A 27,789-nucleotide genomic window follows, 5' to 3' on the forward strand; every position below is an offset into this window, starting at 1 on the left:
GGATACTTTCAAGAGAGAGCTAGGTAGGGCTCTTAAAAATAGCGGAGTCAGGGGATATGGGGAGAAGGCAGGAACGGGGTGCTGATTGGGGATGATCAACCATGATCACATTGAATGGCGGTGCTGGCTCGAAGGGCCAAATGGCCTACTCCTGCACCTATTGTCTATTGTCTATAGGGTGATTTCACCAAAGGTCAAATGAGCGTAGATCCCCCCTCACGTGACCAAAAATTTTAACTGGAGGACATATCTCAGTTCGGTACATGTTAGTGAATGGGGAAACACGCACTTTCCCACCCGTTAAAAACATGGAAAACGGCCGATTTTTGAGCTGAAATTTTCTGTGCTAGTCGGGGTGACCGTGAAGCACAGCAACCCAAATTTTCAGGCAAATAAAAAGATAGAAAGTAAGGTAATTCCAAGAGGGAACTGAAGGTAGAAAACAGCGGAAGTGAACAGCAAACATTTGCCGTGGAGATTTAAAGATCCAAAATATCGGTAATTATCGCGTTTGCTCGCTGAATTTCATCAAAAGTAAGTTAATAATTCCTTACTTTTGATGAAATTCAGCGAGCAAACGCGATAATTCCCGATATTTTGGATCTTTAAATCTCTACGGCAAATGTTTGCTGTTCACTTCCACTGTTTTTTACCTTCAGTTCCCTCTTGTAATGACCTTACTTTCTATCTTTTTTTTTGCCTGAAAATTTGGGTTGCTGTGCTTCACGGTCACCCCGACTAGCACAGAAAATTTCAGCTCAAAAATCGGCCGTTTTCCATGTTTTTAACGGGTGGGAAAGTGCGTGTTTCCCCATTCACTAACATGCACCGAACTGAGATATGTCCTCCAGTTAAAATTTTCGGTCACGTGAGGGGGGATCTACGCTCATTTGACATTTGGTGAAATCACCCTATTGACTGGCTGGGATTTTAATATCACATATTGAAGCACTAACTCTACATCTTCAGTGGCAATCATACATTTTTTAATGCATTTCGTTGTCTCTGTACTGTACACTGACAATGACAATAAATTGAATCATTTCATTTCATTTCACATAAGGTGGGAGCTTCTTCCTTTGGAAAGAATCAGATAAATCAGACAAAACGGCACCTTTAGTTTGGAGATACAACACAGAAATAGGTCCATGCCGACCAGCAATCCCCGTACACTAGCATAATCCTACACACTACAATTGTCAATTTACAATACAAATCTGCCAATCTCTGGAGTGTGGGAGGAAACCCATGCAATCACAGGGAGAACGCACAAACTCCGTACAGACAGCACCCGTAGTCAGGATGGAACCCGGGTCTCTGGTGCTGTGAGGCAGCAACTCTACCGTGCTGTGCAACCCTCTTGCAGATGGACTCAGTGGGCTGTTGTATATATTCTGTACTTACCGGGGGATTGTGCTTGTGTATGGAGATAGTCTTGCTGATCAACATGCATCATTGAATTAAATTATCATTGAATTAAAACATTATTGAATTGATTCATTTAATATTTCACTGTACCTTGGTACACCTGATAATAAAGAAACCTTTGAACCATATCCTTCAAAAAAAAAAGGGGCATGACCCCTTTAAATGTTAAGTCGCTTTACCTCTGAGCCTCACCCCTCCTCTAGTGGCGATTTATGGATGATGGGCCTCACCTGGGTTGCTCTCATCACAGAGATGTGATAGCCTGTTCTCGGAGGGAGAGAAGATAGCCTGCCTCTCGCTCAACATGTTGCCTGGGGGTGGTGGGAGTCTGGCGTTGCTCATCGCCACCATTCTGGTACCGGACGTCCCAACAGGTAATGCAAACAAACCGCTTCCAACGGGCAGGGACAAGTCTGGAATTGGGACAAAGACAGTCACAGAATGCTGGAGTAACTCAACGGGTCTCTGGCAACATCTCTGGAGAACATGGACTTCGGGTTGGGACCCTTCTTCATTCTCCCACCCAGAGATGCTGCCTGACCCGCTGAGCAACTCAAACATTGTGTATCTAACTTTGGCATAAACCAACATCTTCCGTTCTTTGTTTCTATTGCTGGAATTGAGACTCTTGGTTTCCTCCCGAGAGCCGCTCAACTTCTACGAGGGTGTCCGGGAGAGTCGCGAAACCTCCCCCTTATCGCTCTCAGTCCCTGGGTGGAGCAAATGATGTGCAAAGTTGGCAAACATGTAGATGCTCCTCTGATCTCCGCTTCATCCCAACCGTGGGCTTGAGACATGCGGCGTTCAAGCCAAGGGTTGAAGATGGAGATTTCCTTCCCCGGTCAACTGGAGATTGCAGCTTAATTTCCAAAATAAGGCCATTGACTGGTTCAAACCCTTTCCCCCCGGGAGCCGAGGGTTCGATTCTTGATGCTGCCCTTGAGTATTAATTCCCTCTATCATCAGACTGGAAAGGAGTTTTAGATGGAAGCAAACAATTGCTTAATTTCATAGGCGGGAAGGGGAAAAATAGCAGCCGATAAAGAAAGTTAATTTGCACCGAGAGGCGGCTGATTAATCAGATTTTGTGTTTTTTGTCATTAATAAAAAGCCTCCTCGGAGCTGGAGGTTTGATAGGGCGAAGGCTCCCTCTGGTGGCGACGGACGCCACTGCAGGAGCGCACCGCTAAGAGTTTCTGACCTGTCCCACTCGTAGTCATAAAGTCTCACAACGTGGAAACAGGCACTTCATCCGAATTTGCCAACACCGCCCAACATGTCCTATCTACACTAGTCCAACCTGCCTACTTTTGCCCCATACCCTAAACCTACCCTATTCCATGATGTACCTGTCTAAATGTTTCTTGAATGTTGTGATAGTACCTGCCTCAACTATCCTGGCAGCTCCTTCCATAAACCTTTGCGTGGAAAATGTTACCCCTCAAGTTCCTATTAAATATTTCCCCTCTCGCATTAAACCTGTGTCTTCTGGTTCTCGATTCTACTACTCTGAGCAAGAGACTCCGATCTATTCCTCTTGTGATTTTATACACCTCTACAAGATCACCCCTCGTCTTCCTGCGCTCCAAGGAACTGAGTCCTAGCCTGTCAAACCTCAGGCCCTTGTGTCTTGGCAATATCCTCGTAAATCTTGTCTGCACCCTTTGAGTCCAATTCCCAACCTTGATGGGTTAGTTATGTCTTGTGTATCTGGATGTTGGGTTTGGAGATCATGTATCCTCTCCTCTCATTTACATGGAGGTTGGTGGGGACCTGGAGCCTATTGCCAGGGGTAATGATGGAGGCAGATACAATAGCCGCATTTAAAAGGCTTTTAAATAGACACATGGCAGTGGAGCAATATGGATCATGACCAGGCAGATGAGATCATTTTAACTTGGCATCCTGATTTGCACCAACTTTGGGGATCGAAGGGCCTCACCTGTGCTGTACTGTTGTTTGTTGAAACAAAGAACTGCAAATACTGATTTATATCAAGAATAGACACAAAGTGTTGAAGTAAGTCAGTGGGTCAGGCAGCATCTCTGGAGAAAAAGGATGGGTGATGTTTTGGGTCAGGATCCTTCTGTAGATCCGAAACATTTTGACCTGCGTTTCACAAACACTTTGTGTCTGTATTATTCGATGTCCTACATCAAATAAATAGTCAGCACTCTACCTGTGGACTGATCAATGTTTTAAATAATTCTTGCATTATCTCCCTGATCAAACACCACAAAATTCTTTCTGAGGGTAATATTTTTGTCTTGTTTTTTGAAGGATCAGCATCAGTAACCTGTGGTACTGTTTCACTGTGCTGGAATATTGCATCGAATGTCACTTTCACTGGGTAAGTCCATTTTTGGGCCCCATATCCGAGGATGGAGAGGGTCCAGAGGATGTTTACGAGAATCAACCCGGGGGATTACTGGGTTAACATATGATGAGTATTTGACGGCACTGACCTGTTTAGAAGGATGAGGGCAGGATCTCATTGAAACTTACCAAATAGTGAAAGGCCTGGAAAGAGTGGATGTGGTGAGGATGTTTCCACCAGTGGGAGAGTCGGGGACCAGAGAGCACAGTCTCGGAATAAAAGTACGTACCTTTAGAAAGGAGATGAGAAGAAATGTATTTAGGCAGAAGGTGGTGAAAGCTGTGGAGGCCAAGTCAATGGATATTTGTAAGGCAGAGATTGACAGATTCTTGATTAGTACAGGTGTCAGGGGCTATGGTAAAAGGCAGGAAAATGGGGTTACACAAAAAAGCTGGAGAAACTCAGCGGGTGCAGCAGCATCTATGGAGCGAAGGAAATAGGCAACGTTTCGGGCCGAAACCCTTCTTCAGACTGAAGTTTCTGAAGGAAAATGGGGTTGATGGGGAAAGATAGATCAGCCATTGTTGAATGGCAGAGTAGATGCAAAAGGCTTAATTCTATACTAATATATATTTCCTCCAGTAGTATAGCCTTTTGATTAATTTTTCCACCACAAGTTTGAGTTGAAGGGGAGCACTTTATCTGAAGGACAGCTTCTAATTCAAGGGGCTGGAAGGGTGTGGAATTTAGGAGGGTGAAAACGGGTCATTCAGCCCAGATGGACTAGCAACCAATAGTCACAGATTCAGCAGGTGAGACAGCATCCTTGGAGGACATGGATGGGTGGCGTTTCGGGTTGGGACCCTTCCCCAGACGCTTATAGTATTGTGGAGTTGGATATGCATCCATCATACAGACCATTAGGGTTGGTCAGCGGTAGAGTTCTTGCCTTACAGCGCCAGAGATCCGGTGCTATCTGTATGGAGTTTGTACATTCTCCCTGTGACCGCGTGGGTTTTCTCCGGGTGCTCTGGTTTCCTCCCACATTCCAAAAATGTGCATGTTTGTATGTTAATTGGTTTCTGTAAATTGTCCCTAGCGTGTCAAATGATGGTGATTGCTGGTCGGCGCGGACATGGTGGGCCGAAGGGCCTGTTACCATGCTGTATCTCTAAAACTAAATCTTCATGTAGACGGTTTGACACCAACATCTTGGGGACAAATGTCTGGCCAGCAAACACTGGCCACATACTAAGAATCGGGTTTTTACACAAACATTGTTTTGATTGTGCTTGAGGGTTGGGTTCTATTGCTTCGTTTATATATTTTTAATGACGTTATTACTGTTTTTGGTAGGAAACTTTATTTAAACCACTACGATGTCCTTAAGGCTGGTGGGATAAGAAGATCAGGGTCCTGGTTGCTGGAACAGAGGGAGGAACACACCCTACACTTGATGTACCCGGCCCAGTCACTAACCTGGAGAATCTATACCATGTGTAGGTTGAGCTGCTTCTCACAGTGTGCCTCGCCCTATACCCTTCCACTTCTCGATTGCCTCAGTACCAATGTATATAATTAATGCTAGTCACAAGATGGTTCATAGTCGCTAGTTACTAGATAATTACTAGTTACTAGACACTTGATAATCACTAGTTACTAGGTAATTGCTACTCTGCTTCTTCTTCTTGCGTATGGCGTGCACAGCCTAAAGTTGGAGGACAATTTGTTCTCTTTGATCTTATTTAATTGTGCACACCAGGTTGATTGCATTTGTCGAAACAGGGCGGTCCACGTGAAGGTTGCAATCTCCCACCCCACAAAATTACTAATTACCAAATTACCAGTTAGCAATTGTTCATTGCTAAATGTTAGACAATTCTTAGTTACTAAATTACTAGTTACTAAAGAATTACTAGTTGCTAGTTGCTTAATGATTATCAGTTACTAAATTCTAATTACTAAATATTAATAATATATCTAATTAGTACTAATATTGTCTCCAGTACTAGTATATCCTCTCATTGAGTTTATCCATCACAAGCACCAGTTGAAGGAGAACGTTTAATTGAAGGGAGTGGGAAGATGTGGAATTTGGGAGGGTTAAAACAGGCCATTCAGCCCAAATGGGCTAGCAAGCAATAGTCACAGATTTGAGGGAATTAGAGGCGGTACGTTGTTGAACCCAAGAAGCCGTGGAGGTCTGGAGATGGCTGTGAGGCAGGAGTGTTTTTTTGAATATCTTGCTAAATTCCTTTAGTCTGATTCCAATTTTCAGACAACGAGCTGGAAATTGGAATTGGACTAGACAGCTCTTTAGCTAGAATGGAGCTGATGGGCCAAATATGGTCATCTTAAAATGCTGTAATTTTCTGATCTTTGTGCTCCACTTTCCACCTTTTGTACTTTAAAATAAGCCAAAATGTAGTTGTTAATGTGCGTCTTGGTTGTGTCAAACGTGCATTTTATTTTTAAAGCGTTATTAAATGTCATTTTTCTTTTTTTCCTGTGACAACATTGAGGTCCCCCACGATTGGAAGAATTGTCAGATGGAAATGTCACAGGAACTCGTGACTTGGTAAGTGGTGAGTGGTTTTGTGTCCGCTCCACACTTTTGTTAAACGCGGGACCAACTTGGAAACAGCAGCAATTTTTCTTTTGCCCACCAGGGATTAGACACTGGACAAAACCTCCTGTTCCGAAGCAAATCAAAACTGGGCTGTGAGGGAGAAGTCCTTTACCTTTCAAGGATAAATGTTTTGTTATTGACTGTAGGTGAGTCGTGCTTATTTTTTTTTTTTTTTTGCAAAAGAGAGGTGGCACAGCGGTAGAGTTGCTGACTTACAATGTCCGGGTTCGATCCTGACAACGGGTGCTGTCTGTACGGAGTTTGTACGTTTTCCCTGTAACCTCGTGATCTGCGTGGGTTTTCTCCTGTTTCCTCCTACACTCCAAAGACATGCAGGTTTGTAGATTGACAGTAAAAACTGGAGTAACTCAGCGGGACAGGCAGCATCTCTGGAGAGAAGGAATTTGTGGGTTAATTGGCTTTGGTAAAATTGTATATTGTCCCCAGTGTGTAGGATAACGTTAGTGTATGGAGTGATTGGAGGTCGGCGCAGTCACGGTGGGACCAGTACAGACAGCACCTATAGTCAGGATCGAACCTGGATCTCTGGCGCTGCAAGGCAGCAACTCTACCATTGTGCCGCCACTGTGTCACTAGGACTAGCTCAATTATGGCCTCATGGGCGCATTGGGCCGAAGGACCTGTTTTCTGTGCTGTAGAACGCTCATTGCTAACTTTTAAAATCTCTCTCAGTTTCTGTAGATGGCTTCCCTTTGAAGATGGATGCCACTCCCACTGTGCTGAGCTTGTCTCTGGACTTTGGGGTGTGTTTCCTGAAGGATCACCTCTGCACCCTTCAGTTGTCTGATGTGGAAGGCAACAAAATGCAACAGATGTTCGTCCAAGACTCAAAGCTTGAAATCACCGGTTTAACACCATGTAAATCCTATATTGTTTGCCTGAACATTATGGACCATGGTGTCTGTGCTAAAACAATAACAGGTAATGTATGTGTGCTTGATGGCATTTCCCCGTCTCCAGATATTAACAAGTACTGTACCACATGTCCCACAAACCCTTTGTCGCATTCTTTTATCAACATTGACACTAACGAATGCACCAGAGACCCGGTTTCCATCCTGACTACGGGTGCCGTCTGTATGGCGTTTGCATGTTCTCCCTGTGAATCCGTGGGTTTCCTCCCACATTCCAAAGACATGCAGGTTTGTAGGTTAATTGGCCTCTGTAAATTGTTCCTAGTGTGTATGATAGAACTCGTTCGTGTAAGAGTAATCGTTTGTTGGCGTAGACTTGATGGGACGAAGGGCCTGTTTCCATGCTGTTTCTCTAAAAGACTAACTGGAGAAGTCTTTAACGACAACTCAATAACTTAATTATCACCTTATTAACTCCTTCCATTAGAGTCACACAGCACAAAATCTGCTCCTTCAGCTCACTGAGTTCATGCTGATCTTCAAGCACCAATTTACACCAATCCCCATTTGTTCTCTCCATGGTCCCAGATCCACCTGCCCATTAGGAGCAATTTGCAGTGGCTAACTATCCTACATGTCTTTTAGGATGTGGGAGGAAACCATATTTGGTTATTGCTGTTCGGCACGGAGTCGATGGGCGGAAAGGTCTGTCTTCATACTGTATCTGTAAATTTACAAAAAAAAAAAAAAAATCTGATATTTTTATTCATCTAACGACAGTGCTCCAGTATTTTTAGGGATGGAAATGTACTGAAATCTTGCTGCAGCATCAATGTAGTTGGACGTTAGTACCTTGTGTTGATTTTTAAAGAATTATCTTTTGCCTAGATTCCTTGCCAGCAACCAACCTGGACCTAGTGATGTCCAGTTCCAGTAGTCTCACCATTTATTGGGAGAAGCCAGCTCTGGGACACGTGCACTGGTTTCGGCTGGATGTCGCCTTGCTTGGACAGGCCGGAGAGGTGGCAGCGTCACAACTTCGGTCGTACAGCTTAACGCAGAGTGGGACTGCGTTCCTCATCCAGGGCCTGCCTGCTTGCAGGAAGGTCCACGTTTCTCTCGCAAGCATGTGTGAAGGGGCCACAGTGACGGAGAGTGCAAGGGTGTCTTTGGTGGCCATCACAGGTGAGATGATCAGCAGCAGCAAGCACATTCCACCCTTGAGAATAGATGGGCAACTCAAGTCTTTGATTGTCATATGTTCCCGAAACAGAACAATGGAAATCTTTCTTGCAGTAGCACCAGGGTTTAGTTTGGGTTTAGGTTTAGGTTTGGTTTATTGTCATGTGTGCCGAGGTACAGTAAAAAGCTTTTGTTTTTGGTTTTTTTTTTGGCATGCTATCTAAATGGTGGCCGATTGGGAAAGGGGAGATGCAGCGAGACCTGGGTGTCATGGTACACCAGTCATTGAAGGTAGGCATGCAGGTGCAGCAGGCAGTAAAGAAAGCGAATGGTATGTTAGCTTTCATTGCTAAAGGATTTGAGTATAGGAGCAGAGAGGTTCTACTGCAGTTGTACAGGGTCTTGGTGAGACCACACCTGGAGTATTGCGTACATTTTTGGTCTCCTAATCTGAGGAAGGACATTATTGCCATAGAGGGAGTGCAGAGACGGTTCACCAGACTGATTCCTGGGATGTCAGGACTGTCTTATGAAGAAAGACTGGATAGACTTGTTTATACTCTCTAGAATTTAGAAGATTGAGAGGGGATCTTATAGAAACTTACAAAATTCTTAAGGGGTTGGACAGGCTAGATGCAGGAAGATTGTTCCCGATGTTAGGGAAGTCCAGGACAAGGGGTCACAGCTTAAGGATAAAGGGGAAATCCTTTAAAACCGAGATGAGAAGAACTTTTTTCACACAGAGTGGTGAATCTCTGGAACTCTCTGCCACAGAGGGTAGTTGAGGCCAGTTCATTGGCTATATTTAAGAGCGAGTTAGATGTGGCCCTTGTGGCTAAGGGGATCAGGGGGTATGGAGAGAAGGCAGGTATGGGATACTGAGTTGGATGATCAGCCATGATCATATTGAATGGCGGTGCAGGCTCGAAGGGCCGAATGGTAGGCGGCGCGGCTGTCCGGTAGGCGGCGCGGCTCTGGCCAGCAGCAGCCTCTGCAGCCTGTCCGCGTTTTATTATTTTTTGTCTGTGTTTTTATGTAGTTTTTGTTATTTTATGTTAGGGTGTGTGTGTGGGGGGATGGGGGTGGGGTGGGAGGGGGGGGGAAACTTTTGAATCTCTCCCTGCACTGGAGACCCGACCTTTTCTCGTCGGGTCTCAGGTGTCGTTGAGGCCGCAACGAGGAGCGGCCTCCAACGGGAAGAAGCCGGGGACTCTGGTGCCGACTCACCGTTGCCGTCGCGGAGCTGGCCGAGACCGGAGCGGGTGGAGCGGTGGAGGAGCGCTGCTGCTGCTGCTGCTGCTGCTGCTGCTGCTGCTGCTGCCGATGCCGCTGCTGCTGCTGAGTCGGAGGCTGCTACTGCGGGTCTGCGGACGGCGGCACCGGGAGCCCGCGGATCCCTGGAGGGAGACCGCTTTTCGGGGCTCCTGCAACGGCGAATTCTCCCGCCCGTGTTGCGGGGTTGAAGAGCTCCTGGAGCGGGGCCTGACACCACTGCCCCGCGCGGCTGGAATGGCCGCGGGACTTTGCGAGCGCACACCGGGGGCTCCAACACCAAGACCCGGTGTGCGACCTCGCACCCACCCGGCGTGGCTTCAATGGCCGCGGGACAATCGCCATCGCCAGCCGGGGGCTTTGACTTTGAATCTGACATCGGGGGGGGGGGGAGAGTGCAGTGGAGAGATAAGTTTTTTTGGCCTTCCATCACAGCTATGTGATGGATGTTTATGTAAAATGTAATTATGTTGTGTCTGGGGTCTATTTGTGTGTAATGTATGGCTGCAGAAACGGCATTTCGTTTGGACCTCCAGGGGTCCAAATGACAATTAAATTGACTCTTGACTCTAACTTGACTCTTGACTCTTGCACCTAATTTCTATGTTTCTATGTTTCTATGTTTCTATGTATCCAGTCAGCAGAAAAACTATATGTGATTTCAATCAAGCTGTCCACAGTACAGATACAGGATAAAGGGAATAATGTTTAGTGCAAGTTAAAGTTCGATGAAAGATCGTCCAAGAGTCTTCAATTAGGTGGTCAGGAGGTAGATGGGAGGTCAGGAGGTAGATGGGGTGGTTCAGTTGCCTGATAACAGCAGGGAAGAAACTAATAAACTAATAAACAAAAACAGTTCAGTATATATTTTTTAAAACAAAACAACCGTGCAAAGATAAAACCAAAGTCGATGTAGTTTGGAGCTTATTTAGAGGTTGTAGTGTTTGATAACCAGATGGTTGTTGGGAAGAAGCTTTTCCTGAACCTAGATGTTAGTTTTCTGGCTCCTATATCATTTTCTCAATGGCAGGAGTGAAACGAGAGTGTGGCCAGGGTGGTGTGGGTCTCTGATGATGCTGGCTGCCTTTTTGAGGCAGCAACACCTGTAGAACCCTTCGATGGTGGGGTGGTCTGTTTCACCACTTTTTGCAATCTTCTTTGTTGCTGAGCGTTCAGGTTGCTGAACCAGGCGGTGATACAACCTGTCAATATGCCCTCTACTGTCCACCTGTAGAAGTTCACAAGAGTATTCATCATAAGGAGAAACTCAACAAAACTTCACCAGAATGCTGAAGTCTGAAGAAGGGTTTCGGCCCGAAACGTTGCCTATTTCCTTCACTCCATAGATGCTGCTGCACCCGCTGAGTTTCTCCAGCTTTTTGTGTACCTTCGATTTTCCAGCATCTGCAGTTCCTTCTTGAACACTTCACCAGAATGCTGCCTGAATTAGAGCGGTTCAGCTGCCGGGAGAGGTTGGACAGACTTGGGATTGTTTTCTCTGCGACATCGGAGGATGACGGGAGAAATGATAGAAGTATATAAAATTATGAGAGGGGTAGATAGTCAGAGCCTTTTACCCAGGGTGAAAATGTCCAGCACGAGAAAGCACAGGTTGAAGGTGAAAGAGGGAAACTTTAACTGAGATGTGTGGAACAAAAGGTACAGAATGCGCGCACCACCAGACTTGGGAGCAGCTCCTTCCCCTCTGTTATCAGGCTTTTGTACGGTTCTTCCATAAGCTAAGGTACCGTCTGCTTCACCTCCACCCCATTGTGGACATTGGACTTTGTCTTTGGAACTGACGAGCTATAATGTTGCGATCTATATTCTGCACTCTGTATCTTCCAACTCGAAGCTAGAACCACACGACATAGACAAGCTTGCACACACACACATGTCCTTTTATGTTGATACTTGCTAAAGCTGTTTGATTCTATTCCCTCGGCCACTGCTTTCAGCCATTCCCACGATTACACTTGTTTATAAATGAAGTGCCTTCTACTGTTCTCAGCCCCGGTGAAGTTTGTGAAGCTTGCCCAGACGGCGGCTGCTGCCGATGGATACAAGGTCTCTTGGTCAATCTGGGGTGATCCTTCGGAAGTCCTCTTCCAAGTCTACAGAAATGGAAGCTTGCCACTGACCCTGCAACAAGCAGAGTTTGCCTGCACAGGACTCGAACCCTGCACCCGAGAGACATTCACACTGGAGGCAGTGTGCAGGAATGGAGTCGTGGCCGACAGAGGGACAATCGCTGTGGTAACAGGTCTGTGCTTTTAATTGGAGTCATTGAAACATACAGAGTGGAAAAGGGCCCTTCAGCCCAACTTGACCACACTGCCCAACACGCCCCATCTACACTAGTCCCACCTGCCATTTGGTCTCATTTGGCCCATATCCCTCTAAACCTGTCCTATCCATGTATCTGTCCAAATATTTCTTGACATTTCTGATAGTACCTGTAATTCTCCAAAGGATCCCCATTTCATCCCTGTATTTCCTTGCATCGTAGAAGCTATTCCTTCACAGGACCATCCCATACCTCACTCATTTTTTCCCCTAATCTATTAAACTTCCATCAACTCTGCCTTCCCTATTGTACCACACACTGGTGAGAGCAATTACTAACGGCAAGTTAACTCTCCAAACTGTCCCTCCCCTTTCCTCTCACCTTTTTCATTTGAAGCTAATATTTCAAATGTGGGGGGGGAAACCTGAGCACCCGGAGGAAACCTACACGGTCACAGGGAGAACGTGCAAACTCCACACATGCAGCACCCGATGCAGGGATTGAACCCCATTATCGAGAGCAGAGAGATAGCTGTGCACACTCTAATTTTCTGGTGTTTCCTCAACACCAGGTACTTCAATTACTATAAAGTGCTTTGGGGATTCTAGTGGACACGACACAAGGCGAGAATTTTGTTTGTTTTACGTGGAGTCGGGAAGCAGACAATTCAGTCGGACTTGTCCATGCCAACCAAGATATCCCATCTACACTCGTCCCACTTTCCTATATCGTTCTAAACCTTTCCTATCCATGTACCTGTCCAAGTTATCTTAGCTTGGAGGTACAGACCTTTTGGTCCACCGACTCCGTGCCGATCAATAATCACCTGTACACTAACACTCTCCTACACACTAGGGTCAATTTACAATTTTACCGAAGCCAATTAACCTACAAGCCAGGATGTCTTTGGAGTGTGAGAGGAAGCCGGAGCACCTGGAGAAAACCCACACGGTCACAGTGGAGAATGTACAACCTCCATACAGACAGCACCCGTAGTCAGGGTGGAACCCAGGTCTCTGTTGCTGTAAGGCAACAACTCAACTGCTGCGCCACTGTTGTTATAGTACCTTCCTCAACCGCCTCCTCATTCCATATACCATTCCACACTCTGTGGAAAAGTTGCTCCTCTGGTTCCTATGAAATCTTTCCCACTCTCACCTTCGCCTCTTGCTTCAGGCCATCTAACGGTGCCACCATTTTAAATGGCCCCTCTTTCCCTCAGCTCCAGACAAGATCACTGAGCTGATCTACAAGCAGACCGTTGACGGGGGCTTCTTCTCCTGGCGTTCCCCACCAGCGAGCCACGGGACACTCGTCGTGGTCAACAACATTTCGGTGGCCTTCACCAGGAGGAGTTACTACCAGGTTTCGGGTTTGTCGGCCTGTACTCGGTACCTGTACACCTTCCGAGCAAGCTGTGGACAATGGATGAGTGAAGGAACATCCTGGGCTGCTGCTACAGGTACAAGTGTGGGGTGAAGCTAGCTTTAAGTGGTTTAATGAGAAGTCCAAGGTTCAACGGTTTGGGCATTTTAGCATGCAACTGAAGAACGGTCCCAACATGAAACGTCACCAGTCTGTGTTCTCTAATGATGCTGCCGTACCCATTAAGTTACACCAGCATTTTGAATTTTGTGTCTTTCCTTGGTAATCCAGCATCTGCAGTTCCTTGTTTCTAAGGTGCAAAAAGACATTGGTGAGCAGAGGGTACATACAACGGAAGGCAGGACTTTCTTCCGACTGTGTATTGGGATTCGGGGACAAGTTGACGGATGTAGCACCATCTTGTTATAGTCGTATAGCATGGAAACAGGCCCAAGGCCCCATCTAAGATCATCCCGCCACAGCACTAATGTAAATGGGTGATCGGTGGTCAACATTGATGTGGTGGGCTGAAGGGCCTGTTTCCATGCTGTTTCTTAAAAAATAAACTCTGACTAATTCTAGTCCACACCATATTGTAATCTACATTCTCACATGTCCAAATGTTAGGATCTCTGCAACTTCCTGGAGAGGTTTCATGAAGTTGTACGTGGAAATCGTCTCTTGGCCCAACTCGTCTATGACGACCAAATTACCGCACTTGGCTTCTATCCTTCTAAGCCTTTCCTATACATGGACCTGTCCAAATGTCCTTTAAATGTTGTTATAGTACCTGCCTCATCCACCTCCTCTGGAAGATCGTTCCGTACTCCCACCACGTCTTTGTAAACATCAGACATTTTAAAGGCTAGGGTCTGTTGCGAAGACGGGAGGACCAATGGTGTCTGAAATATATTTATATTGTTGTGGCAATCAACTGCAGAGGGAAAAAGTCCAATGTCCGCAATGAGGTAGGTTGGAAGATCGGGACTACATCCTAGTTTATGGGAGGACTGTTCAGTAATCTGATAACGGAGAGCACTTCTGTGATACTGTAATAGCAACGAACTGCAGATGATGGATTATACCAAAGAAAGACACAAAGAGTTGGGATAACTCAACAGGTCCAGCAGCGTCCCTGGAGAACATGGATAGGTGACATTTTGGGTTGAGATCCATCCTCAGACGGTCTGAAGCAGGGTTGTGACCTGAAACGTCATCTATCTATGTTCTTCAGAGATAATGGCAGTGAACAAATAGCCGCCAACGCAAGGGGAAAGAAGTTGGGACTAACAATCTGGACAATTGTATTGGAGGGGTACTTGCTTGAGTCAGAAAATCTCTCTGGGGAAAAGTTGGGATAAAGAGGAGGAAGTTTGGGAATGGAAGGGAACCGATATCCACGCTGGGTCTGCTGGGTGGAGGTGCCTCTCCTTTGACCTCCACTCATTTTGGGAATTCCGTAGGCTGCCCAACTGAAGCCCAGCCCTCGGACCGTAGGAGAATTATCACACTGCCTGAAACGTTGCACGTCAGCATTCACTTCCCCTGGAGGTTTGAGGACTACATGGATGATCCCAGTTCTCGAACTTATCTAAAGCTGGCAAACATCGCCAGCTCTAAGGTGAGATGGAGGTGAAAGGCCCAACGTCAGCTGAAGAATGGATGCAGGGGAATTGTTGATTGATTGAGGAATACCGCGCGGAAACGAGCCCTTTAGTTTAGCGATCCAGCATGGAAACAGGCCCTTCAACCCACCGAATCCATGTTGGCCAGTGATCCCCGCACACTAACACTATCCTACACATACTAGGGATCATTTACAATTTTACCAAAGCCAATTAACCTACAAACCTGTTCAGCTTTGGAGTGTGGGAGGAAGCCCGGAGAAACCCCACGTAGGTCATGGGGAGAACGTACAAACTCCACACAGACAGCACCCGTAGTCGTCTTCTTCAGGACTGTTCTTCAGACTGAGAGGATTGTTGCAGAACTCTCGTCAGAGAGAAGAGGAGAAGTTCTTCAAAGTAGGCACACCTCGAGGAGATTTCGCAGCTGAGTTGGTGTTAAAGAAATCATCTCGGTCTGAAGAAGGGTCTTGATCCGAGAAGTCACCTGTTCCTTTTCCCCAAGATGCAGCCTGACCCGCTGAGTTTCTCCAGCATGTCTATCCGCGGAGAGTTGAGGCTGGGGCTTGTCGGGAGATTATGTGTTTGCGATGTTTCTCGCCCAGACTGGGGCTTGTTTGGGACCTTTAACGTGAGGACTGTGTCCATGTGACAGATTGGGCAGCTGTTCCTGCAGTCGGGCACGTTCACCCGTGCAGAAGTGGAGATGCTGTACCTGGCGGAATCCGGCGACGCTGTGGAGATGAACATGGCGGCACAGATCCAGCTCGGTAACTCGCCGGCCAACCTCCGGCAGCTTCTCTCCGACCTCCAGTACTCCAACGTGTCTGTCGAGGGCGATGCGCTATTCTGGAACGGTAGGTGACATACCTCCTCGGTCACCCCATCTTGACCGCCTTCCTTCTCTCCCAACTACACCCTCCTGCCCCAGTTGTGGGATCAGGCTTTGGAAGAATGGGTATCTTTCATTGAAAGATATAGCATGGAAACAGGCCCTTCAGTCATACGTTCATGAGACCTTAAAGCCCTGTCCCACTGTACAAGTTAATTCAAGAGTTCTCCCGAGTTTGCCCTGATTCGCACTCGGAGATTTACGGTAATGGCCGCTCGTAGGTACTCGGGGCTGTCGTTGAAATTTTTCAACATGTTGAAAAATCTTCAAGAGTCTTCCCGAGCTTACCGCGTTTCCCGAGTACCTGCCATTAGCGTTACGAGCCGCTAAGAGACGTCCCGAGCTCAGATATACCCGCTACGTCCATTCTACATGCTTCCACGAGTTTGATTTTTTTTTTAAACTCGGGAGAGCTCTTGAATGAACTCGTACAATGGGACAGGGTTAATAGGAGCAGAATTAGGTCATTTGGCCTATCAAGTCTACTCTGCCATTCAATCATGACTGATCTATTTCTTCCCATCTCAACCCCATTTTCCCGCCTTCTCCCCATAACCTTTGACACCCTTACTAATCAAGAAGCTGTCGTTATCCGCTTTGAAAATACCCAATGATTTGGCCTCCACCACTGTGAGGGAGTTTGAGGGGGTTGTTGTGTGTCTGGAGAAAGGAAGGAGACCCTCTTCACCAGATGGACAAGAACCAACCCACAGAGGATGGTGGGTAGACACAAAATGCTGGTGTAACTCAGTGGGCGAGGCAGCATCTCTCTCGAGAGAAGGAATGGGTGACGTTTCGGGTCTGATGAAGGGTCTCGACCCGAAACGTCGCCCATTCCTTCTCTCCAGAGATGCTACTTCACCCGCTGAGTTACTCCAGCATTTTGTGTCTACCTTCGATTTAAACCAGCATCTGCAGTTCTTTCTTGCAGAGGATCAAGCTGCCACCGGAGGCAGTTGCAGCAGGTACTATAACACCATTTAAAAGACACAGTACATAGATAGGAAAGGTTTAGAGGGATATATGGGCCAAATGTGGGCAAATGGGACCAGTGTAGATGGGGCATCTTGGTCATCGTGGACAAAGCAGAGGTGGTGTAATTCATTGCCGCAGACGGCTGTGGAGGCCAAATCATTTGATGTATTTAATGTGGAGATCGATAGGTTCTTGATTAGGAACGGCATGAGAGGTTTTTCACACATAGAGGGTTGTGAATCTGTGGAATTCTCTGCCTCAGAAGGCAGCGGAGGCCAATTCTCTGTATGCTTTCAAGAGAGTTAGATAGAGCTCTTAAAGAGAGCGGAGTCGGGGGATATGGGGAGAAGACAGGAACACGGGATATTGATTGTGGATGATCAGCCATGATCACTGTGAATTGCGGTGCTGGCTCAAAGGCTACTCCTGCACCTATTGTCTATTGTTACAGGGAGAAGGCAGGAGAATGGAATTGAGAGAGAAAATAGAGAAAATTATCGAATGGCAGAACAGACTGTGCTGAATGACCCAATTCTACTCCTATGTCTTATGATAAGTTGGGCCAAATACCCTATGTGTGTGCAGTGTGGCTCCTTGACATAATTTGCATTGTGTTGGTTTGGGAACTGGTTTATTTGTGTTCCAGATGAAGATGAATGTGACTCCGCTGAGAATGACTGTCCTGAAGTAGCTGACTGTATCAACACATTTGATTCATTCACATGTGTCTGTCACCAAGGATACTATGACTCTGATCAAAGTCGAGTTTGTAGAGGTTGGTTTTCTCAAATTATTATTATTATTATTTTTTAATCGAAACACTACCTCCTATGTTAGCGCTAATGTCTCACAGCCAGAGATCCAGGTTTGATCCTGACCTGGGTGCTGACTGTGTGGAGTTTGCATGTTCTCCTTGGGTTTTCAATGCTTGCTCCAGATTTCTCTCATGACCCAGAGATGTGCCAATGGGTTAATTGGGCTCTATAAATTACCCCTGATGTATGTAAGTGGGTGTATGACTTGTAGATTTGGATAGGAGGGGTTTAGAGGGTGATGGGCCAAATGCAGGTAAATGGGTTTAGTTCAGTGACTTTTGGTTTAGCAGAGTGACGTTTAGTTTAGTCTAGTTTAGTGTCGTGTCTTTTAGTTTGGTTTAGTGTCAAACTTTTTTGTTACGTGCTATCCAATTGTAGGCGCGGTAGGCGGCGCGGCTCTGGCCAGCAGCGGCCTCTGCAGTCTGTCCGCGTTTTTATTATTTTCTGTCTGTGTTTTAGTTTTGGATCGTTAATGTAGTTTTTGTTATTTTTTGTTGGGGTGTGTGTGGGGGGGGGGGGGGGGGGGGGGGGGTGGGGGGGGGGGGAACTTTTTAAATCTCTCCCTGCACTGGAGACCCGACCTTTTTCTCGTCGGGTTTCCGTTGTCGTTGAGGCCGTAACGAGGAGCGGCCTCCAACAGGAGGAAGCCGGGGACTCAGGTGCTACTCACCGTCGCCGTCGCGGGGCTGGCCGAGTCCGGAGCGGTTGCTGCTGCTGCTGCTGCTGCTGAGTCGGAGGCTGCTGCTGAGTCGGAGGCTGCTGCTGAGTCGGAGGCTGCTGCTGAGTCGGAGGCTGCTGCTGCTGAGTCTGAGGCTGCTGCTGCTGAGTCGGAGGCTGCTGCTGAGTCGGAGGCTGCTGCTGAGTCGGAGGCTGCTGCTGAGTCGGAGGCTGCTGCTGAGTCGGAGGCTGCTGCTGAGTCGGAGGCTGCTGCTGAGTCGGAGGCTGCTGCTGCGGGTGTCTGCGGACAGCGGCACCAGGAGCCCACGGCTCCCTGGAGAGAGACCGCTTTTCGGGGCTCCTGCAACGGCGAATTCTCCCGCCCGAGTTGCGGGGTCGAAGAGCTCCTGGAGCGGGGCCTAACATCATTGCCCCGCGCGGCTGGAACGGCTGCGGGACTTTACGAGCGCACACCGGGGGCTCCAACACCAAGACCCGGTGTGCGACCTCGCACCACCCGGCGTGGCTTCAATGGCCGCGGGACAATCGCCATCGCCAGCCGGGGGCTTTGACTTTGACTCTGACATCGGGGGGGGGGGGGAGAGTGCAGTGGAGAGATAAGTTTTTTTTGGCCTTCCATCACAGCTATGTGATGGATGTTTATGTAAAATTGTAATTATGTTGTGTCTGGGTCTATTTGTCTGTAATGTATGGCTGCAGAAACGGCATTTCGTTTGGACCTCTAGGGGTCCAAATGACAATTAAATTGACTCTTGACTCTTGACTCTTGATTAGTGAAAAGACGGGGTGGGAGATTGCAACCTTCACATGGTCCACCCTGTTTCGACGAATGCAATCAGCCTGGCATGCACAAACAGAAGATCATACAGAACAAGTTGTCTTACAACTTTAGGCTGTGCAGAAGGGCAAGCAGAGAAGAAGTGAAAAGACTATCCATGATTACAATTGAACTGTCCAGTGTGCAGATACAGGATAAAGAGAATAATGTTTAGTGCAAGATTAAGTCCAGTAAAGTTAGATTAAGATAGTCTGAGGTAGATGGGAGATCAGGACCGCTCTCTAGTTGGTGATAGGATTCTTCAGCTGCATGATAACAGCTGGGAAGAAACTGCCCCTGAATCTGGCCATGGACACGTTGGGCCCCAAGGGTCTGTTTCCTAACTCTATGGCTCTGAGTTGTGGCTTCTGCACCTTGCCACCTGTTTTGTGCCCTAGGATTGTAATGTTATCTATGGGAAAACCTTTTATTTCCATGCTAGATCAAGGGGTGTTCGCAAACTGCGGGATGGATTCAATGAAAATTACCGTATCGAGAGAATTCTTGGCGGAACAACTGTCGACGGGATTAGATCTGGTCTTGAACGACGGGGAGTGCGGAGTGGAAGAGGACACAGACTTCTACCTGTTTACTGTCACCAAAACCAAGGCTTACTGTGGAGCGCAGCTCCTGGTAAGTTTCTAATTCAGAGGAGCAAAATTAGGCTATTTGGCCCATCGAGTCTACTCTGCCATTCAATCATGGCTGATCTACCTTTCCTTCTCAACCCCATTTTCCTGCCGTCTCCCCATAACCTTTTAACAGGGTGGCATTTTGACGCAGCGGTAGAGTTGCTGCCTTACAGCGCCAGAGACCAAGGTTAGATCCTGATTGCAGGTACTGTGTGTATGGAGTTTGTACATTCTCCATGTGACCGCATGGGTTTACCCCAGGTGCTCCAGGTTCCTCCCATACTCCAAAGACGTTCAGGTTTGTAGGTTAATTGGATTTGGTAAAAATTGTAAATTGTGTAGGATAGTGCCAGAGTCCGGGAATCGCTGGTCGGCGTGGACTCAGTAGGCCCAAGGGCCTGTTTCCGTGCTGTATATCTAAACTAAACTTAAAAAAACAAAACCCTTGGTAATCACAAACCTGTCATTCTCTGCTTTAAAAATACCCAAAGACTTGGCCTCCACAGCCGTCTGGGGCAATGAATTCCACAGATTCACCATACCTCTGATGAAGAAATTGCTTCTCATCTGGTGCATTCTTTTATACTAGGCCCGCTGGTCCTAGACTCTCCCACTAGTGGAAACATCCTCTCCTCATCCACTCTATCCTTGCACTATTTGGTAAGTCTCAATGAGGTCCCCCCCCCTCCCTCATCCTTCTAAACTCCAGCGAGTACATGCCCAGTGCTGTCAAATGTTCACCAAACGTTAACCCAATCACCCCCAGGATCGTTCTTGTAAATCTTGTAAAACATTTAATAGATGTTGCACGAGTAATAAAAGTATTGATCCCCTGTTCTTTTGTTTAACTGTGGTTGTCTCTTTATCCCCCCCCCCCCCCCCCCCCCCCCCCCCCCCCCCAGATGAATGAGACTCACCAAATATTCAAACATGTGATTGTGAATGAGCATCATTCTGAATCTCCCATCATCAGGGAGCCTCCCCTGACCCTCTCTGTGATCTGCGCCTATTCACGAAGCTCCTCCGCAAAAATGCCTATGGATGTAATCCCACAGATTAGGTACGTTTCAAATTTGACCTTTGGCCTGATGGTTCTGTGAAGCTGTGTGTGTGCGCGGGAGGGAGTGCGTGCACATGTGTGTCTCTTTCCACCCTCCCCACCCCACTCTTTATTTCTCCTTGCCTCCCCCCCCCCCCCCCACCCATTTATCTCCCTTTATTATTAAACTTCTGAAAATATCCTATATAATTTGGTCTATTATTGTCATGTACTTTTTGCAGCAGAAGTCCTGATGAGGTTGAGATCGGCCACCTCACCCGGCCTAGGCGCCACATTTCCGGGGTAACTTCCGAGGGGGTGGATTTCAAGTGCACTCTCATAATTTTCTCCAGATTAAAGGAGACATCTGGATCATCAGGGGGTGGATCTGTATTATTGAAGTGGTTTTGAAATGACCAAAGTCTCCTAAACCGTTTTGTTTCTTTGTTGAAGGATGTTTGAACCGATAGTGGGATACAACGAAGACCCACTCCAGCTCGCTCTCTTTCTCTACAAAGATGACACCTTCTCGCCAGATGCCGTGTATGAAAAGGCACCAACCATCCAGCTTAACGATGACCTGTACTTGGAGGTGGGACCGTCGGTGGCTGGGAGCGCCGGAATGCCGTTCATCACACAAGTGACCTCGTGTTGGGCCACCGTGTTGGCAGACTCGCTGGGAAGAAACGCCTTCTACTTCCTCCGGGATGGGTGAGAATCTCTTTCCCAAAAGGAGGAGGTCGCGCATTCCGATCCTGGAATTGGTGGGCTGTCTTCAGGAAAGTTTTTCACAGGCTGCTGTTTGCTGGTAGAGCATAGAACAGCACAGCACAAGGACAGGCCCTTTGGCCCACAATGTCTGTGCCCAACATGATGCCAAGACCAACTGTTATCTGCACATAATCCACATCCCTGCATAACCTCTCCCTGTAGCTAATACCCCTGATCCTATCATAATCCATGAATGAATGAATTAATACGTTTATTGGCCAAGTATGTACACATACAAGGAATTTGCCTTGGTGCTCCGCTCGCAAGTAACAACACGACATGCAGTAACAATTAAGAATGACTCATAAATCATTAAACATTAATAATAAAATTATTCTTAAGGTGCCCAAGCCGGGCGACTCTTTGTGTGCTAAACTCAACAATCAAAAGTGTAGGATAATGCTAGTGTGCGGGGAATTACTGGTCGGCATAGACCAGTTCAAAGTTGATTCCAGTTTATTCTCATCGACTATCCCCAGATTCTACTTCTCACCCGCACACTCGGGGCCATTTACAGCGGCCAATTAATCTACCGACTCGATCAGTTGTGGCTTCTACGTAATAATGCATGTTAAGCTGATGGTATCTCTGACAGTGCAGTTCTCCCTTAGTTCTGCACAACTGTCCACTGTGTGTTCGTTGCTGATTAGATGGATTTGGTGATACAAGGAACTGCAGATGATGGTTTACAACAAAAAAAAGACAAAGTGCTGGAGTAACTCAGTGGGTCAGTCAGCATCTCTGTGGAACATGAATAGATGATATTTCAGGTTGTGACCCTTCGCACTGCTTGTTGAGTAGGGGTGGTAAGCTGGAAGAAAGGTGGGGCAGGACAAAGCCTGGCGAGTGATGGGTGGATACAGGTGAGGGGGGGAGGGGGTGTTGATGGGCAGATGGTTGGACAAAGGCTAGAGATGAAAAGACAAAAGGTGCAAGATCTGGATAGAAGAGGTACGAATTGTGAAGCCAGAGGAAGGAACTTAGGTGGAGGGGAGGGGAGAAATGGTTGCCATTCCAGGTGGGGCACAGGGGGGGGAAGAAAACATGATGGTGGATTGTGGGGGGGGTTATTAGATTGGTTATCTAAAATTGGAGAATTCAAGTCTGAAATAGGGTCCCGACCCAAAATCTCACCTATCCATATTCCCTAGAGATGCTGCCTGACTTGCTCAGTTACTCCAGTACTTTGTGTCTTTGGTAAACTAGCATCTGCAGTCCTTGTTATTTCAAATGGAGAATTCATTGTTCATACTGTTAGGTTTAAGCTACCTGAGGTTGTTTCTTACTGTACTCTACTCTCTCCCATCTCCGCCTCTGTAGCTGTCCTGTGGACGAGACCTTCAGATGGCATTCCGCGAACGGGATGAACAATAGTACTCGATTTGCCATCAAAATGTTCCACTTCACGGAAATGGAGAAGCATCCTGTTTACCTGCATTGTCAGACAAAAGTCTGCAACGTTGAAGCTAGGGCAGATTGTTTGACGGTAGGTTGGCCATTTAAATCTAGTTTAGTTTATTGTCACGTGTGCCGAGGTACAATGAGCAGCTTTTAGATGCGTGTTGACCAGTCACCTGAAAGACTGTACATGATTTAAATCGACCGTCCACAGTGTACAAATACAGGATAAAAGGAAAAATGTTCAGTGCAAGATAAAGTTTGATTAAAAATCAGAATCGGAATGCTTTATTGTCATTGCATGTGTCACATACAACGAGATTACTGTGTCTCTCCATTTAAAAGAGTCTTTTATAGAAACATAGAAAATAGGTGCAGGAGTAGGCCATTCGGCCCTTCGAGCCTGCACCGCCATTCAATATGATCATGGCTGATCATCCAACTCGGTATCCTGTTCCCACCTTCTCTCCATACCCCCTGATCCCTTTAGCCACAAGGGCCACATCTAATTCCCTCTTAAATATAGCCAATGAACTGGCCTCAACTACCTTCTGCGGCAGAGAATTCCAGAGATTCACCACTTATGTCTCCATTTAGTCCGAGGGTTTCCAGTAAGGTAGATTGGCAATCAGGACCGCTTGCTAGTTGTTGATGGGATGGTTCAGTTGTTTGATAACAGCTGGAAAGAAACTGTCCCTGAATGTGGAGGTGTGCATTTTCACACTTCTGTACCTCTTGCCGGATGGGAGAGGGGGAAATGAGGGAGTGACCGGGGTGAGTCTGGTCCTTGATTATGCTGGTGACCTTGCCGAGGCAGCGTGAAACGTAGATGGACTCGGCATATGGAGGAAAGTCAGCATGTCTCAAATGACTCATCAGTTTCTACAGATGCAGCATAAATTGCTTCCTTTCCTTCCACTCCTTTCTATTTCGTGCTACCTGTTGCATGCATGCATGGTTTTATTGTAATTGTGTATGGATAATTTTTCTGGATTGCAAGCAGCGTTTTTCACTTATCTCAGTGCACATGACTGGTAGTAAACCAGTGCCAATACTGTCAATGTAACACCAGTGATTTTCAAGGTTTATTTGACTGATAACAGCTGGGTAGGAACTACAGTATAGTACAGAATCTACAGTACATCCCCATTATTACAAACCTCTTTATAGCGGAATTTGGTTATAGCGGACTATCTTGCAGGCAACTAAGCGTATGGATGCATGGAGGATCTATGGGGAATGAGGAAGAGGTGATTTGGTTCTGTGTTTTATGGTATGTCGTCTCAGTGATGAAATGTCAAGTTTGGTGTTTAGTTTTTGTTTTGTCACATGTACCGAGATACAGTGGGAAAAATGTATTTAATTTAGAGATACAGCATGGAAGCAGGCCCTTCGGCCCACTGAGTCCATGCTGACCAGCGATCACCCAGACATTAGTTCTATCCTACGTACTAGGGTCAATTTACGGAAGCCAATTAATCTGCAAACCTGGACGTCTTTGGAATGTGGGAGGAATCCGGAGCACCTGGAGAAAGCCCAGGCGATCACTGGGAGAACGTATAAACTCCGTACTGACAGCACCCGTGGTCAGGATTGAACCTGGGTCTCTGGCAGGCAGTAAGGCAGCAACACTATTGCTGAGCCACTGTGCCACCTCTTTTGTTTGAATCCTTTCCATTCAAAGAAAAGGCTCTACAGGTGCATAATTACAATCAAACCATCCACAGTGTATAGATAAAGGATACCACATTTCATGCAAGATATAACATTGAAATTCATTACATAGACTACAACATGTGTGAAGGTGGGACCTTAAGATCGAGTTCTTTGCTCTTTAAAATTGCAATGTCTTCTTGTGTTACATATCGATAATCAGAATGTTTTCTTTCTTCCCCCAGAAATGTCCCAGCCCACAGATTCTCAAAAAGCAAGAGCAGAGAATAGAGGCAGTGCCTCCCGAGCCCGGGACTGGCATGGTTTCCACGGGCCCCATCGTGCTGCACGATTCTCCGAGACAGCCGACAGATCCGGGAGAAACGACCACACACTGTGCGTACCAGGGAACTGGCTTTGCTATGACCTCTCTGTAAAAACTCTAGCTTGAAATGAAAATCAAAGGTCCACGTTCATAATGGCAAGCCGAGGGGCAAGGTGTTTCAGTGTACAATTCCAATGGCAATTATGACCAGAGTTTTTTGTGTGTGGTTTTGGTCTCTATGTTGGAATATCCTTCATGAATGTAGCGAAGGTGAACCGATTAAAGACAGGCGAGAGTTCACTCCCTCCCATAGCTTGGCTAACGCCTGATGGTGTGTCTACACTAGCATGTGCATGTGAGCGAGTTTGGAAGATTTGAGTAATTTTTGGCGCAAAGCCTTTATTAAAATGTTAATTTGTACAGCAGCTTGGTGTAACATGTTGGATGCAGAATGTTGCTGGGGGAGGGGGGGGGGGGTGGTGCGTCGCAGAGGCTCAGCGGTAGAATTGCTGCCTTACAGCCCCAGAGACCCAAGTTCGATCCTGACAATGGGTGCTGTCTGCACAAAGTTTGTGTGTTCTCCCTTTGACTGTGTGGGTTTTCTCTGGGTGCTCTGGTTTCCTCCCACACTCCAAAGACGTGCAGGATCGTAGGTTAGTTGGCTTCTGTGAATTGTCCCTAGTGTGTAGGGTGATCACTGGTCGGCATGAACTCTGCCTGTTTCCACGTTGTATCTCAAAGTCTAGAGTCGAGGAGAATTATGGGATAGTAAAAATGGCAGAATATCAAATGAAGCAGCAAATGGTAGGGATGTCAATCAGCCACAGATATGGGTGGAGAAAAGGCAGATTAACTTTAATTGGAGAAAGTGTGAAGTGTGGTACTTTGGGAGGTTGACTATAAGGGAAAGTATACAGTTAAAGCTGGGCCTTGGATCACCCTGTACACCAGCTCTATCCTAGGAGGAGGCCATTCGGCCCTTCGAGCCGTGCTGGCTCGAAGGGCCAAATGGCCTCCTTTTGCACCTATTTTCTATGTTACATACTAGTATCAATTTGCACAAGCCAATTAACCTACAAACCTGCAAATCATTGGAGTGTGGGAGGAAACCCGCGCGGTCACAGAGAACCTACAAACTCCGTATAAACAGTCAGGATCGAACCTGGGTCTCTGGCTGTGCTGTAGCAACTCTAACACTGCGCCACTGTGCTGCCACCACTGTTGTGTGTGGGCTTCTTCAATCATCTTGGGGAGTGAATATCTAAGCCTGTGTTTGTTATTGCACTGCAGGGCGTGAAGTGAAAGTTCTCCTCTGGATATCTGGCAGCGTGACTGGAACGTCCCTGCTGATGGTGGCTGCAGCTGTTGCAATGAAGGTTATGAACGAACGTGCACAGTTTAGAATGGCCGCCAGATTGATTGAGGGTCACGCAAGTTCTGCTCTCTGAGAGCTCCTTAGACGTTCACTCTCTGGGAGTGAGGTGCGTTCCGAGGGTCTGCTCCAGTGAGTTTCCAAAATAAAAGTAAATTGTCCCGTCTTGGGTGTATTTTCTGTCTTTTTTGATTTTCTTTGCTTGAACTGCTTCTCCTTGGAACAGAAGAACATGAAACTTGTAGATGGAGCATGGGGAGGAGATGTTCTCATTCTCACTGGCAGGGAAGGGGCAAGTAACGGGGAGGTGCGTGATTGGAGTGTTACATGGAAAAGCTCGATGTAACAAGTGGTTTGGGTCTGGATACATTGCTGGGAGGAGCAGTGGTGCAGCAGTAGAGGCGCTACCTCACAGAGACCCAGGTTCAATCCTGGCTACAGGTGCTGTCTGTGTGGAGTTTATACGTTCTCCCTGTGACCGGGTGGATTTCATCTGGGTGTTCCAGTTTCCTCGTATATCCCAAAGACGTGCAGGTTTGTAGGTTAATTGACCTCTGTAAATGGCCCCTAAAGTGTAATGGGATAATGCATGTGAATGGGTCATCAATGGTTGGTGTGGACTCTGTGGGTCAACGTGCCTGTTTCCATGCTGTATCTCCAAACTAAAAACTGAAGTAAGTTTATGTTTAGGTTTATTATTGTCACGTGTACAGCGGTACAATGAAAAGCCTCGTTTTGCATGCAATCCGATCAGATAATACTGCACATAAATACAATCAGTTCACACTCTTATATAATAGGTAGAGCAAAGGGGAAGATACAGCTGATGTTGATCAGCTGCCCTCAAACTAATTCAATTGTGTTGAAACCATTCAAGTCAAACAAATGTGAGTTTGCGCAGCGTACACATACAGTAATGGTGCTGGAGTAGAGATGATTGATCTCCCGGTTGATCAGCACTTTAACTCTCCCAGTCCCAATCTGACCTTTCTGTCCTGGGCCTCCTCCATTGTCAGAGTGAGACCCAGCGCAAATAGGAGGAACAGCACTTCCTATTTTGCTTGGGTAGCTTACACCCCAGCAGTATGAACATTAACTTCTATAACTTCAAATAGCCCTTGCTTCCCCTCTCTTTCCATCCCCTCTCCAGTTCTCCCACCAGTCTTGCTGTCTCCGACTACATTCTATCCCTATCCCGCCCACTCCCCTGGCATCAGTCTGAAGAAGGGTCTCGACCCAAACCTTCTCTCCAGAGATGCTGCCTGTGCTGCTGAGTTACTCCAGCATTTTGTGTCTACCTTCGATTGAAAGCTTCAAGTTCCAAGGAGTAAATATCCAGCAACTTGTCCTGGACCAGCCGTATCAAAGCAATGGCCAAGAAAGCACACAGAGGTTGAGTGTGTGGGAGGTGAGGGGGGCGGGTGAGACCATGACCAAAGATA

General features: G+C 46.9%; 1 protein-coding gene across 1 annotated transcript; it reads left to right on the forward strand.

Moving 5' to 3' along the window:
- The first annotated feature begins 1,700 nt into the window (after nt 1-1,700).
- Nucleotides 1,701-27,732, forward strand: LOC129706341 (uncharacterized). Its single transcript, XM_055650587.1, has 18 exons — nt 1,701-1,802; nt 3,709-3,778; nt 5,102-5,244; nt 6,268-6,323; nt 6,415-6,520; nt 7,068-7,316; nt 8,138-8,434; nt 11,715-11,966; nt 13,213-13,452; nt 14,819-14,976; nt 15,636-15,837; nt 17,494-17,622; nt 19,600-19,790; nt 20,692-20,849; nt 21,282-21,539; nt 22,920-23,085; nt 24,896-25,046; nt 26,266-27,732. The coding sequence occupies exons 1-18, from the start codon at nt 1,733-1,735 to the stop codon at nt 26,421-26,423; spliced, it is 3,054 nt and encodes a 1,017-aa protein (XP_055506562.1). The 5' UTR covers nt 1,701-1,732; the 3' UTR covers nt 26,424-27,732.
- The last annotated feature ends 57 nt before the right edge of the window (nt 27,733-27,789 follow it).

This window comes from Leucoraja erinacea, chromosome 19, assembly GCF_028641065.1.
Source record: "Leucoraja erinacea ecotype New England chromosome 19, Leri_hhj_1, whole genome shotgun sequence".
Classification (NCBI taxonomy): Eukaryota; Metazoa; Chordata; class Chondrichthyes; order Rajiformes; family Rajidae; genus Leucoraja; species Leucoraja erinaceus.

Excerpts from the sequence above, each read along its gene's own strand:
- LOC129706341 (XM_055650587.1), top strand. The coding sequence starts at position 1,733 with ATGTTGCCTGGGGGTGGTGGGAGTCTGGCGTTGCTCATCGCCACCATT. Across the intron at positions 7,317-8,137 it reads CTGTGCTAAAACAATAACAG|ATTCCTTGCCAGCAACCAAC; the intron begins GTAATGTATGTG and ends TCTTTTGCCTAG. Across the intron at positions 8,435-11,714 it reads GTCTTTGGTGGCCATCACAG|CCCCGGTGAAGTTTGTGAAG; the intron begins GTGAGATGATCA and ends TACTGTTCTCAG.